The following is a 14,878-nucleotide window of genomic DNA, read 5'->3' as shown; positions in this document are numbered from 1 at the left end:
CTGTGTGATGGCTTTTTTGTTTGCCCCCGAGCTGATGTTTGTATGGATACCATTTTGGGTTAGATACAATGTTTTGATTGCCTCTTATTGCAATGTTGCAGTGGCAAAAAAACAACAACAAGAAAAAAAAAAAACACTCCGGCGTTTTGACTTTTTCTCGTTACGTCATTTACCAATAGTAATAATTTACTTTATATTTCGATAACTCAGACTTTTACGAATACAACTATACCAAATGTGTGCTTTTTATGTTTTTTGGGGGGTAAAAGGGGACTGATTTGAACCTGTTCATTTTATTTTTTCATATATTTTTTAATTCTTTTTATTTACTTTCTTTAACCGCTTCATGATCAGAGGTATTTTCGCTTTTTGCTCCCCCTTCTTCCCAGAGCCTATCTTTTTTACTTTTCAATCAATATGACCATGTGAGGGCTTGTTTTTTGCGGGACGAGTTGTACTTTTGAACGACAACATTAGTTTTAACATATCGTGTACTGGATAATGGGGAAAAAATTCAAAGTGCTGTGAAGTTGCAAAAAAGTGCAATTCCACAATTGCTTTTTGTTTTGCTTTTTTACTATGTTTACTAAATGCTAAAACTGACCTGCCATTATGATTCTCAAGGTTATTACGAGTTCATAAATATGGATAGGTTCTTTTTATCTAAGTGGTAAAAAAAACCCTCCAAACTTTGTTAAAAAATAAATTTATAAAATTGCGCCATATTCCGATACTCGCAGCATCTCCATTTTTCATGATCTGGGCTGGGTGAGGGCTTATTTTTTGCAATGTCGCGGCGACCAAAAAAACATAATTCTGGCTTTTTGACTTTTTTCTCTTTATGCCTTTTAACTATAGGGTTAATTTTTTTAATATTGATACATTTGGTATCGCCGTGTTCAGAATCGCCTAATGTGTATGTTTGATTTTTTATTATTGTTTTATTGTGAATAGGGTAAAAGGTAGTGGTTTGAACTTTTAAATACTATTTTTTTTTTTTTTTTTCACTTTTGGCGTGCTTCAATAGTCTATGGGAGACTAGAAGCTGCCGCAACCCGATCGCCTCTGCTACATACAGACGATGATCAAGTCGCCTGTATGTAGCAAAATTGCTGACTCGCTATGAGCACCGACCACCGGGCGGCGTTCAAAGCAATCCGGAAGTGACAATCATAGATGTCTGCTGGAGACCTCTGGTTGTCATGCCAATCCATCTCGGCGACCCACGAGGCGATGGGTGGGATTTCCAGTGTGCTTGCCGGAAGCGCATGTTAAATGCCACGGTCAGAGTTTGACAGCGGCATTTAACGGGTTAACAGCCACGGGAGAATCGGGATTCCGCCCACGGCTGTTATCGGCACATGTCAGCTGTTCAAAACAGCTGACATGTGCTGGAAAAAATTTGGGCTCACTGCCAGAGCCCACATCAAAGGGAGGGTGTCTGACATGCACGTATTATTACGCCCAATGTTGAAAAGGAGTTAATAGTCTCCTTAGGAGACTTGAGGCTGTGATTTTCCAATCGCCTGTGCTATACTTAGTAGTGCTTCAAGAAGTTGTTCACTACTTGGGACAACTTCTTGTCATATCCCTTGCATGGCCCCGATAAAATAATAAAGCTTATACTCATCTGCCGTGTCGGCACTCGCTGTAGCCCGGCTGCCCCTTCCTGTTCAATTTGTCCAAACACTAAGACCAACATGATTTGTCCGAAGACGAAGCACTGATTGGGCAACGGTGTCAACACCACACGAGAGGGGGAAAGAGGCAGACACCGCGGGAACAGCGCCAGCACAGGACGTGAGTATAGGCTTGTTATTTTCTGAGGGTCAAACATTTTTATTAAGAAGGGGCTGTCCTAGTAGTGGACAACCCCTGTCAGCACATGTATAGGAAAAATCACGATCTATGAACGCCGGCAACGAGCTGGCTTTCACAGGAGGATCGTGATGACAGGCACAGGGGTATTCAGCAGACCACCAAATATCATGGCAACCAATCAGCGCTCCGCAATCACATGACAGGGGGGCCGACAGGCGGGATGAATGATGTAATTCAGTCCAGCGCATGTTGAATCCTGAAGTCCTGCTGTCAGTGACTGACAGCGGGATTTAAACATGATGACAGATTAAATCAGTCTTGTGCGGGGGGTGGGGGGGGAATATGTAGGCTCAAGAGTCAAAGACAAAGGTCGTAAAGGGGTTAAAAGAGATTGACCACTACCCAGACTTCATTATTGTTTTTTCCATAAATGCGTAAAGGATAATGTTCTTAAGAACCCCATAAAGTTGCTGCCAATTTCATGTTCTATACATTTTCTTTTCACTTCCTGAGCCCTGACAACAATTCTGCTGTCACAGCCATCACTACTTCTTCAGAATCCTCTAATCTCTTCTCGCTACATTTCCTATCATCCCTTGTGCTCGGCTGCAAGCCAACAATGAGCACATTTCCTGAAACTTTGCTTCCCCCCCCCCCAGGGCCACAGGCACCCTCATCATAATGCCCTGTGTAATGCCAGCATCCCTGTATATTCTCTCTCCTTCCTCCCAGCAGAGACACCAACATACTCCCTGTCCTGGCTGCTCAGCGGTGTCACTGTGACGTGCACGACTTTCTGGTCCCCTAGGTCCTGCACACATCGTGCAGGTCTCCTGGAGGCACGTCTAGTGTGCGTGCTCTCTGATTCTTAAAAGGGACAGCGCGCACACTTTGATAATGCACCCAGCAAATAGCTGGGAAGCATCAGGTATTTAACCCCTTTACCCCCAAGCCGGTTTTCACTTTCATGACCAGGCCAAGTTTTACAGTTCTCATTAGTGTCACTTTATGTGGTAATAACTAAAACGCTTCAATGGATCCCACTTGTTCAGAGGATGTTTTTTCATGATATATTGTACCCAATGGTAGTGATAAAATTAAATTTGTTGGATAAAACATGTGGTGAGCACCTTGAACCCAAAGGTGCTTCCCAGATTTTTACAATGTTGAACTGTGAAAATGAAAAAAAAATTGGAGGACAACTACTGCTTGGGTGCACAGCAGGACTCTGAAAGGAAAGAGTGATGGTTTGGAACGCAGACTTCGATGGAATGGTCTGCGGGCATACACTAGTGCAGCAAGCAGTGTAGCGTGAATCAGGTTGGCATACACGAGTTGTGTAGCATGCATCAGGCTGGCATACATGAGTTGTGCAAGTAAGAAATTAATTTAGTAGTCCATGGTAGTGTGGTACAGTTTGACGCATTCTTTTATATACAGGACAGGTTTGTCAGGGCAGGTGTAGAATTGCCAAATGGCATCCTTTCTTATCCCCCTTCTGTAACACACTTGGCACCTTTTTTGTGACCTTTTCTTTGAGGTTTGAGGGACCTCACTAGGAAGATGTTGCCCTGGGGTACAATAAGAGCGCCTTCAGTTCCAGAAGGACTGGGGCCCGCTCCTTCTGACTGCCAAATATTTGGGCCTTGATCACTACCTCCTGGAACTGAAGGCAAGTACCAGTCTAGCCTGCACATCATGATAGCATGAAAGCGTTGTACATTGACAACTGTACAATGTGCATGGCCAGCTTCTTGTACCACACATTGGCTTTTATCATGGCACTATGGCTGGAGGACTTGATCAGAGAGATCAACTCCCCCCATGTTCTTGTTGTACCCCAGTACACAGCCTGGTTTGTGGACCTTTGTAGAGGTACCTCATACAATGGTGGGGGTGCTGCCATTACCATGTATGGTGGTCAAGTAAAGGTCATCCCTTGTCCTTGACCACCAGCATGTTGTAATTACATTGTGCTCGGATTTCACCCTTTCTAAGCCACTGCTCAAAATTTGTCTTAGGGTATGTTTCCACGTTCAGTAAACGCTGCTTGTTTGACGCTGTGCATCGCTGCAGCGTCAAACAAGCAGCGTCCAGATGTTCCTGCATAGTGGAGGGGATTTGATGAAATCCTGTCTCCACTATGCGTGGAAACCCGCACGCGGCGGCCCTGCGACTACGGACATGCTGCGCGTCTTTTCAGATCGCAGCATGCCCGTACACCTTGCGGGGACGCAGCGTCCCCGCAAGGCATATCACAGGGCCCTATGGGAGAGAGCGATCATCCCGGATGTGAAGAGTTAACACATCCGGCATGATCGCGTCCCATTAAGGGGGCGGGGCTAAGCGCCGAGCGGCTTCGCCGCTGCGGCGATACCGCCGCCCATCCGTACCGTGGAGACATACCCTTAGGGAGGCCTTTCTGATTTTTTTGTGGACAGTACCACAGGCTGCAGTATCTCCCGCAGAGGGACTTGAAGAGTGGGTTGCTAGTATAAAAGTTATGTACATAGAGATGATCACTTTGATACAGCTGTGGGTGCCCCAAATACACAATTTTCCCACTCAATCCCAGGACAGAGGGGCACTCAGGGGATTGAATCCGGATGTCCTTCCCTTAATAAACCCTAAACCTGTGGGTGTACCCAGAGTTACTCTCACACAGCTTAATTCCGTATTAGGTATTTTCGGAATCTGAGCCTCCACTTGAAATGTATTAAAAGACTCATCCAAGCAAATGTCCCTTTGGGGAGTGTACACCTCAGCAAACCTGTTGCTGAAGTGCTCAATGACCGGCCAAACTTTGAAAAGTCGGTCAAAGTTGGGGGTCATCTTAACGAGGACACCGTACAGTATCGTTGTAATGCTAAAATTTGTGGATGGCCTCAAAACGTTTCCAGGTCATAGCCATGCGGAACAGTGGAGTGTTGATGTTTTATACAACATTCCAATACTGCCAAAGTTTTGTCTTCTTCACTAACCCCATTTGAAAAACATGGCCCCCAAAACGTCTTGGTGCTTTGGGCCAAAAATTGCTGGGAGAACAAATATGAATCAGCCACGATGATGTTTACAAAAATCGCAGAAAAAGACTTTGGAAAAGTTATTTCTGTGAGGCAGGTGGTATTAAATTGGATTTCTGATTGCGCACAAGATCAGGAACGGCACATAATATTCGGGGGGGGGGGGGGGGGGGTTCATACAGTCAATAACGGTGGGCGCTGGTTCATTTTCTGTCCTGGGCATCCTCTCCCTCACTATCAGTGTCGGAAAGAAGGAAAGCCTCAGCCTGCTCCAATGAGCAACATGATAGAGACAAGCAGGACAATTCTTCACATATAAGGGGGTGTGCATGTTCGCCACTATCTGACACTGACCCTGACCATAATGCTAAAAAATACCGTAGTAGTCACCGATTACTGTAGTATATTTTTACTGTCCCAAATTAGTCCTATCAACTAATCTAATTTTTTTTTATTAAATTCCACTTTCCATAGAAAAAAAAACAAACAAAAAAAAAACAACCAGAGTCCAAACAGCGATGTGAGTGACCGACCAGCGCTCGACGGCTGTAGAACGCATGCACCGATGAGGTGCAAAAAAAAAAAGACAGGAACACAAACAAACAAACAAAAAAAAAAGTACTGGACAAAAGCGAGATTGGGTGCCGATCAGCGATTTATGTCACTGATCAGCCTTCAGTGGCTGTAGGACAAACAAACCTGGCAAAATTCTAGTGATCAAGTACTGATCAGTGCTTGGCGGCTAAGAGGGAAAGGGAAGAAAAGGGGTGAAGAAGGGGAGAGGGATGTTGGGGTGAATTAGGAAAAAGCTAGGGATCAGGGACGGCGTCTTTCAAGAATCGGAGGAACACCAACAACAGTGATTGCACAAGCTTCAGAAAGTCTGTTGCACCGCAAGGCCCAGCACAGTGTGACAGAACAGCAGTATGACCGCCTCTGCAGACTGATTGCAATCAGACAAAGACGTCAATTGCACCAATCAGAGGTGGGCCTGGTGATGCTGCCGTTGCTAGGCTCCAGCCTTTGGTCGGTACTTTTATTGCATCGTTCCTGGGATGGACATCAAAGTTTCAGGCAATTTCATTGCCTGAAACACTGAATGATGATTGACTGTTCAATCACAGCGATTGTAGTTGTGGAGGGGCGTCGAAATACCCGTGACAACAAGCCCAAGTGCCCTGCTCTTAGAAACAGCAGGCACCTTAATGCTGTCATTGCGACTGTGGTGCCGCATTTTAAACACGTACTTAGCAACGATGACGTACCTGGTATGTCCAAGGTCCGGAAGGGGTTAAGGCATGATCCCCTGTAAGGAATTGCCTGTACATCACCCTTCTTAGTGTTAGTTGTCAGGTCCTTAAACCGATCCCTGAAGCTATTGTGTTATTTCCAGAACCTGTTGAAGATCCCACTTAAAAAATATGGGGCACAGGTTTAGGTTAAGTTACCTGTGCCTGAAGCCGCACATGCGGTACATAAACCCTGACACTGGACCTGAGGTACCTGAACCTGCACCGGAGGTACCTGAAACCCCGAAGCATCCCTGAACCTGAAACCGTTCCGAGGGCACTTGAACCTGCACCAGTGCTTCCTCAGGGTTAGCGTTTCAGAGTCTGTTCTGTCGGAGCCTATTCCAGTATCCCAATCCAGTCCTGCCTGTGACTCCGTATCAGTATCCATTCTGTCGATGACCCAGGACCTGTGTTGTCCAGTCCTGCCTGTGACTCCGTATCAGTATCCATTCTGTCGATGACCCAGGACCTGTGTTGTCTGAACAGAGTCCGAATAATGTCCAGCCAGTGACTGAGTCTGTGATCCTCACCCCGGGCACTGCCTAGGAGTGGTACCTGGCAGCTACCTGCAACTCAAGCCCAACTCCACCATCAGGAGCTCTAAGGAAAACAAGATATACTCTTAGCTACACCCCTCCTTGGTTAAACATACGAAGGGAAGGAACACACCAGAAATGAATCAAGATGTAGAAAAAAAGATGTAACTTTATTAAATTATTAAAAAGATTTATAGAGAGCTTAAAGGGTAGTAAACAGTGAAAGCAACCTCAGAATGTGGAACCACAGGTCGGAGGTACAAAAGGTAAGTTCAAATATGCCTATGTAAAGAGTAATAGTTTGCATGCATAATGATGTAAGTACCTAATATCGAGAAGAGTAAATCCAACAGTGAATATGAACACATGTAGAGGTAGGTGGGAAGGCTTATGGAACATATAGATGGTTGTGTAAATACCTAAGACCTGTGGTGCCACCACCCCAATGCGCGTTTCAGCAGAAGTGCCTTCTTCTGGGGGAGTGGCTTCGCTGATCCATAATAAGAATATATATAAAATGGTAACCAATCCAAATCGGCGTCTCAAAATAAGGTGCACCGACGCTGCTGTGGATTGGAACATTCCCAGGTGACGTGTGACGGTGCCGGTGTCACAGAGAGTGTCATTGGATGGGATGGCCACACGACGCACAGGACTGCCCACATGTGGTTACATAAGCGGGCCCACGGTCAAGAGGCCAGTCCAGAGCCGAATATAGAGGTCGGCGGCGGCACCAGGCAACCAGATACCAGCTCGCATGCGCACTGTCAGGTATCGCAGAGAGTAAATGAGGATGATAGTCATAGATATGTCTGCATGAATAAGGGAGGGTAGAGCTGGGAGACATCTGGTAATTAAGACATGCTCCCCTGTAAGGCGTTGCCTGTACAACGCCCTTCTTAGTGTTAGTTTGTGTTTTTCCATTAGTTGTCAGGTCCCTGAACCGATACCTGAACCTATTGTGTTAAAATAAAGTACCACTCTGTAGCACTATAGCATGCAAACATGAAAAATCTGAAATTTGAATTGCATTACAGCTACAGAAAATATGAAAAATTTAGAATACTTTGCGCATAAATTGGCCAGTTCAGGAAGAATGTCTGCTGCAATTGTAGATTGTGAGCCTTCGCGGGCAGGGTCCTCTCTCCTCCTGTACCAGTTATGACTTGTATTGTTTAAGATTATTGTACTTGTTTTTATTATGTATACCCCTCCTCACATGTAAAGCGCCATGGAATAAATGGCGCTATAACAATAAATAATAATAATTCAAATCCTACCTTCCCATATAAATGTAAGCTATCAGCCCATGAGAGGAGTTTCAAGTAGTATAGGTCTCAGCAACGAAAATCGCCGTATCTTGCTTGGCCAATGCGCTAAGTATTCTACATTTTTCACTTTTGTAGAGCAGTAATGCAACTCAAACTTCAGATTTTTCATGTTTGCATGCTACAGCGCTATAGAGTTCTAATTATTTTGTCAGTTATATATGGAGATGGTTACGCTTCGAAAGCACCTGTACACCCCTAATTTCCGTTTGGAAGAGACTGTCAGATATTTGAACCTATTGTGTTTATACCTGCACCTGTTGTAGATTCCGCTTAGCCTGAGCCTGAACCGGTGACCCATGTTTTGACAGGAACCTGAACCTGTACCTGTGGTACCTGAGCCTGTCCCCACAGCTGCTGTACCTGAAGCTGCACCTGCAGGAAGTGAGCCCCAATGCCGCTTTGGCGGTACCTGAACCCTGGACACCCCACCAGCGGTACCCGAACTTGAAACCAATCCGACTGCACTTGAACCTCCACCAGTGTCTCCTCTGGTTAACATTCCAGAGTCCTTACTGTCGAAGCCTGTTCTGCCTGATGACCCAAAACCTGAGTTGTCTGAACAGAGTCCGAATCCTGTCCTGCTAGTGACTCCGAACAAGTGTCAGTGTTTGCGATCCCAGCAGATACAGTACCAGGGACTGCCTAGGTGTAGTAACTGGTGGCTACCTGCAGCTCAAGCCTAACCATCAGGATTCTAGCGAAAAGCAGGTAGACGCTGAGCTGTACAACTGTCCAAAAAATTTAAGCAGGGGAGTCTACAGCAAAACAACAACCGAAAAAACAAACCTACCCCTTAAAACCATCAATCTTTATTAATCATCTAGTACAATACAAATAATCATCAAAAATCTGGATAAAAAACATCCCTCTTAGGGACCAAATTCCTGGAATTAGGGACACAGCACACACATATATATATATATATATATATATATATATATATATATATATATATATATATATATATATATATATATATATATATATATATACACACACACACACACACACACACACACACACACACACTTAGAGGTCATTTTTGTACCAAAAAAAGAAACACGATAGAAAAACTCAAAAAAATGTGAAAAATAACAATGAAAAACCAAAAAGATGAAAAAAATATAAAAAATGAAATTATTACATATAATATGCCTATTCTGACCCTATTAGGCCCTAAAGTCTGATAACCTTCCTTACAGCGGAGGTTGGCACCCTAAGTTTTCGATGTGGCGCCCCCGCTCTACGATGGCTGTCCCTTATATCCCTAGGTGACCCCTAGGGATATAAGGGAATTCAGCATCTTGATTCAGACTCTGGAATTCAGCATCTTGATTCCTACATGTGGCTCTATGACCTATTACGGTGGAGTAATCTAAAGTCCCCTGATGAAACCCCTGAATAATACGGGGGAGAAACGCGTCGGGACAGTGTGAACATGAGCCGATGTATTTACATGGCGGCTATGAGGGAACATCTGAGGAGCAAAGAGCTAAGTGGATAACTTTCATTAGTTATAGTTTTATGGTGCAATTTATGGTATACTAAGCACTTGATCTATTAAAGCAGTGATACATACAATATCTGTGTGGGTATATCCCCGCTATTGTAAACTAGGAAGCTGGGAGTGTATATCTAAATTGCCTATGAAAACAGATAATATATGGTGCATAAGTGGTTTATTTAGCACTGTGTTTTTGACTAAGGCATCAGCTATAAATAATTTGTGTGGATATATCCCCTCTATGATAAGCTATGGATACATGAGCACTCTTTCTTTTTTTCTAGCTCATCTGAGTATTCAGTAAAACTGATGTATTGGTGTAGGACAATCTTGCATACTGTTGTTATGCTGGCAAAGATGTACCTGTTGTTAATATACATATACAGGACAACTTAGGAGCAGTTCTAGGTTCCTACTGATCACAGATTTGTGAAAATTACATATTTTTTACATAGTTTTATAAACAACTATTTAAAGCTCTTAGTCAATAGTGTTAGTTACAGCATATAGCTTATATATTAGTGCTTGGTATGTTACTATGGATCTAATTTGATCCATATATGTGTGTTTTTTGTCTGTGGGTATTAGATGCTTAGGGGTCACCTAGGGATATAAGGGACAGCCATCGTGGAGCGGGGGCGCCACATCGAAAATTTAGGGTGCCAACCTCCGCTGTAAGGAAGGTTATCAGACTTTAGGGCCTAATAGGCATATTATATGTAATATTTTCATTTTTTATATTTTTTTTCATCTTTTTGGTTTTTCATTGTTATTTTTCACATTTTTTTGAGTTTTTCTATTGTGTTTCTTTTTTTGGTACAAAAATGACATCTATTTAAATATATATATATATATATATATATATATATATATATATATATATATATATATATATATATATATATATATATATATATATATATATATATATATATATATATACATACATACATACACTGTGTCCCTAATAGGGATGTTTTTTATCCAGATTTTTGATGATTATTTGTATTGTACTAGATGATTAATAAAGATTGATGGTTTTAAGGGGTAGGTTTGTTTTTTCGGTTGCTGTTTTAGACGCTTAGCTGTGCCACTCCTAAGTAAGCTTGGCCCCATGGCACAGTGGGTTTATGATACACACATGCACTTAACATCCCGTACAGGACACTGTTACAGAAAACAGAAGTAATGCACAATGAACCAGAACACCAGCCCTAGCAGTAAAGAGTATCCTCTACTTCCCCGACTAATAGATGGTGTTATGCACCGGTAGCACCGTACGCAGTGAAGAGGCAGTGACCCACAAAGTTCCAACACAAAGTCTCTTTAATTTGTTTCCTCACAGCATTAGAGTCCAATTCACACGCACAAGTGCATATCATTTCAGTGCATATCATTTCAGTGCATATAACTTCAGTGTGTATTATCAGTGTTCAACTCACACCAGTTCATAGCACTACATATCATATGGCTTTTAGATTGCAGTTCCTAAACAAGCCAGACCTCTCCTTATCCAGTATCCGTGGGTGGCCAACGCCATATTACAGTCTCCATACACAGCCTCATATGTTGCAGACACTGCACACGACAGCCCTCCCTCTGACTAGTGCCAGAGGGTGTCCTGCATCACTGTATCACAGTCTCTCTTACTCACACAGCCGTACACAGCCCAGGATATCCTCCGGATAGCAGCCGGGCACCATATCCGACCTGTTTGCAATCGTTACCCATGCCAGTCCTCTTTCAGGCACAGGACATCCACCTCTGGGCACAGGACTGTCCACATCCGAGACCAGCACCATGGACGACTTGCATCGCTGTATACGCTGCGGGTGCCAAGCTATTCATCTTACCTGGGTGCTGGCTCCGCTGGCCTGTGCCTCCATGCACTCAGCCAGCGCTCTGCAGGCCCCTGCTCTGCACACCAGCACACACCAGACTGACACTGACGTTGCACCTGACACCCCCATACCGCTTACTGCAGGGCTTTTAACCAACAAACCTGTGGCTTTCGGTTCCATGGAAAGCCGGGACCGGAAATCCATGACTCCCATGCACACCAATGGACTCCATCAGTCTCCATGCACAACCTGGGGAGAACACACAGCGACCCCTACCTGTGACACGAGTCACTACCTCACATTGCAATCACAGCTACACCTGCGACTCTCATGCACACCTATGGCATTCATACGCCTCTGTGCACATTCTGGGGAGCACAAACAGCGCCCCCTAACTGTAACAGGGGTCACTGCCTCACAATGGGGAGAGATATGAATAGAGGAAATAAAGCAGGATGTATATAGATTACACAGGATATTGAGCAGTGTATATATTATACATGCATGCATACATACACACACACTGCAGTATACATACACATACAAGGGAGAGCTTTTCCTGCAGCAGCATACACAGTAGTTTGAGCTAGTGAAAGCTTATTAATGAACAATCTGGTACAAAGAGCAGGCTCCTTTCAGTGAACGATGGGAAGAACTTAAGAGTCTCTGAATGGCGCTCAATGACTGTTGGGTGCTCGAAACCCTGCCCACCCAGCGCTTTAATTGGTTGGCATGGTGGTAGATTTGGCTGTGTTGATTTCATCCTAAATGTGTGTTCACTTGCAGTGAACAAATATTTAATAGAGATCGATTTGGGATTCACAAGAGCTCCCACTTTTTGGTGGGCGGAATAAAGTGACCCAGATCACACAAAAAAAAAAAAAAGTTGGACTGCCCATAAATAACATGAGCGCTGTTGAATGGAGCCATGCTTACCCACACATCAAGCCGTGCTTACCCCACACATCAAGCCACACCCACATCTCAGAGCCAAAGATGCTCATGTTATCCAAATATCCTCGGGTGTTATCAGTTATCCAAGCACGTTCGCTCATCACTAGAGCTCATTTACGACAGTTCACATGAAAGGGACTTGTTATGTAGTGGCAAACTCCTTTAAGCCAAGTTTATTTCAGTGTCTCCAGGTGGGGTACAGGTTGGTAAAAGGATATAATGCTTGATTTCTTGGTGTCCACAGCAATAAGTTAATTAATAAAAACTAACAAAATTAAAAGGGGTATTTTCATTCAGTGGCACATTGTTTTCTATAATATCATCTCTTTAATGCAATTCACTAAAACTACAAAAATAAAGTAAATATTTTTCTTACTTGGGTCCATTCCGGCACCATCATCAAGAAAGCAAAGCATAAAGCCTCCTCTTAATTCTTCTCTTGGCTCTGCAGGAGAAAATGCAAAATAAATAAAATAAATAGTAGTTTTTTGTTGTTAGAAGTACAAAAAGCAGTAAACATTCCAAGCTGAAAAAAAATAGGAACACCAAGAAGGAAGTTGGCATGTTATCAATGTGATTATTAAAGGTCATGAGGAATATTTTGCCCCTTTGAATGCACTTGGAAACACAAATCAGCTGCTGGCTGCTCACTTGGCAATTGGCGACCAGTGACATTCCCAGAAGCGCTTGATTGGAAACAAGTCTGGAGATCTGCAGGCAAGAAGGCTGCTCACAATAGCATGAACAGCATGCAACCTGGCATTGTCTTGTTGGGATGCCCAAGAGCACAAACCAAAAAACAGCCAGGAACCAACATGACCTGAACCTGGGTAAGAAAAATACACAGGCCAGAAGGTAAGAAAAGTGCAGAAAACAGACAAAAAGGATAGCGCAGAAGGAGACCCTGAGGGGACACATTATCACCAGGAACCATAGGAGATGGGGGGCAGATTATACTCCGCAATCTGAAGCAGGGTTACGGCCTAGCACGGATTGTTGGCGACACCAGTATCAGTCATGGGGGACGCAGTGACTTTGAATGCCATCCGTAGGGAGGTATACCTATGTGGAGTGCATGGTATGACCTCCCTGGGATGGTGAACATAATTTCCCTTTTCACCGTAATCATTAAAGTGTTGGTCCAACACATAGAAAGCCCTTTCTAAATACCCATCTTTAAGCTTTAACCACTTTTGTAGTTAGTTTTGTTATCAAATTCCCTACATTTCTCCCTAACCTGATATTTCTTATATGTGGCCTTTTTTTTTTACTTTACTTCCTGTGACTTATCGTTTGAGAGGAGTCTCAAATTGGACATCACAGGTGTCTGGGGATGCACTCACTCTTCTCTGCAGCGTTAATCACCTCTCCTGAACAGGGTGTCATCCATCAAGGGACAGCACTACGGTCACATAGAACAGCTGCTGTCACAATCGTCCAATGAGGACATCCTGATGTAGTAGAGGCGAATGAAAAGAGACAAATCGTCAACATGTACGGTGATAGAAGCAGTGTGAGGGACAGGAGCACCGTTTGAAACCAGTGATCAAAGCTGTAGAGCAAAACTGCTATCACTTAACATGGAAAAATCCAGCATCTGCAGGAAATTAGGCAAGTATATTAAAACAAACAAATCAAAACAAAGAATAAAAGGACACTGGTCTACGCATTTCGATTATAACCACTCTTAGTCCTGTCAGGACTATGTATAAAAAGAAAAACACTTAATCTCAACTCCAGCAGACTCCGCACAATGCTGCTTCCTGGTGTAGGGTCTGCTCTAGAGGAGGTCCCACTGCCTATGTGACATCATCCTCGCACAGGAGCAACTCCATTCTAGATGTGACGGTCCAATCACCGCTGCACTGAGCCCTGTGGGTGGTGACATGGTGAAACTGGGGCTCATAGAATAGCTATGGGCTTTAAAAGAATGGGACCCATCTCCTCCCACAGAGGTGATCTGGACAGCGCAGGAGGTGTGCCCAGATCACAGCAGGAGGCAGCCACAGAACAGGACATACTGGCAGCAGACTGATGCCCAGGGGCTGCAGTATTTGAGGTGTGCAAAAGTTGTGCTCAGACACTTTCACACCAGCAAATGCAAAATGACAGCTCCTAGTGGCTAAGGCTTCTTTCACACTTGCGTTGGTACGGGTCCGTCGCTAAGCGTCAGCGGGATGTAAGTTGTGAAAATTTGGCACAACATGGGCAGCGGATGCAGTTTTTCAACGCATCTGCTGCCCATTGTAAAGTCCCGGAGAGAAGGGAAATGGCGGACCCGACGTACGAAAAAAATGTTCCCTTGAACGTTTTTTCGTGCCGACGGTCCGACAAAATAACGCATCCAGTGCACGACGGACGCGACGTATAGCCATACGTCGCGATCCGTCGGCAATACAAGTCTATGGGCAAAAAATGCATCCTGCGGTCACATTTGCAGGATCCGTTTTTTCCCCCAAAACGACGTATTGCGACGGAAGTCACACGATGCAAGTGTGAAAGTAGCCTTAAGGAGAAATTACTTTTAAAAAAAAAAAAGTTAATGCAGTGTGTTTAGCCATTAAAAGGCGTATCAG

At 44.0% G+C, this 14,878-nt stretch overlaps 1 protein-coding gene across 5 annotated transcripts in view; it reads right to left on the bottom strand.

Annotated features, from left to right (window-relative positions):
• The window catches only part of MORC2 (MORC family CW-type zinc finger 2), a 209,842-nt gene that overhangs the window by 136,032 nt on the left and 58,932 nt on the right, over positions 1–14,878 (bottom strand). For all 5 annotated transcript variants that reach the window (XR_013223992.1, XM_077297486.1, XM_077297506.1 and 2 more), the window contains exon 5: positions 12,679–12,747. Coding sequence is in view for 4 of the 5 variants with exons in the window: in XM_077297486.1 (XP_077153601.1) it covers positions 12,679–12,747 (69 nt within the window). In the remaining variant the exon portion in view is untranslated. The remainder of the gene's footprint in view (positions 1–12,678; positions 12,748–14,878) is intronic.

This window comes from Ranitomeya variabilis, chromosome 1 (genome assembly GCF_051348905.1).
Source record: "Ranitomeya variabilis isolate aRanVar5 chromosome 1, aRanVar5.hap1, whole genome shotgun sequence".
Classification (NCBI taxonomy): domain Eukaryota; kingdom Metazoa; phylum Chordata; class Amphibia; order Anura; family Dendrobatidae; genus Ranitomeya; species Ranitomeya variabilis.
Note: the sequence above shows the minus strand (reverse complement) of the source record. Positions and strands in the feature narration are given on the sequence as shown.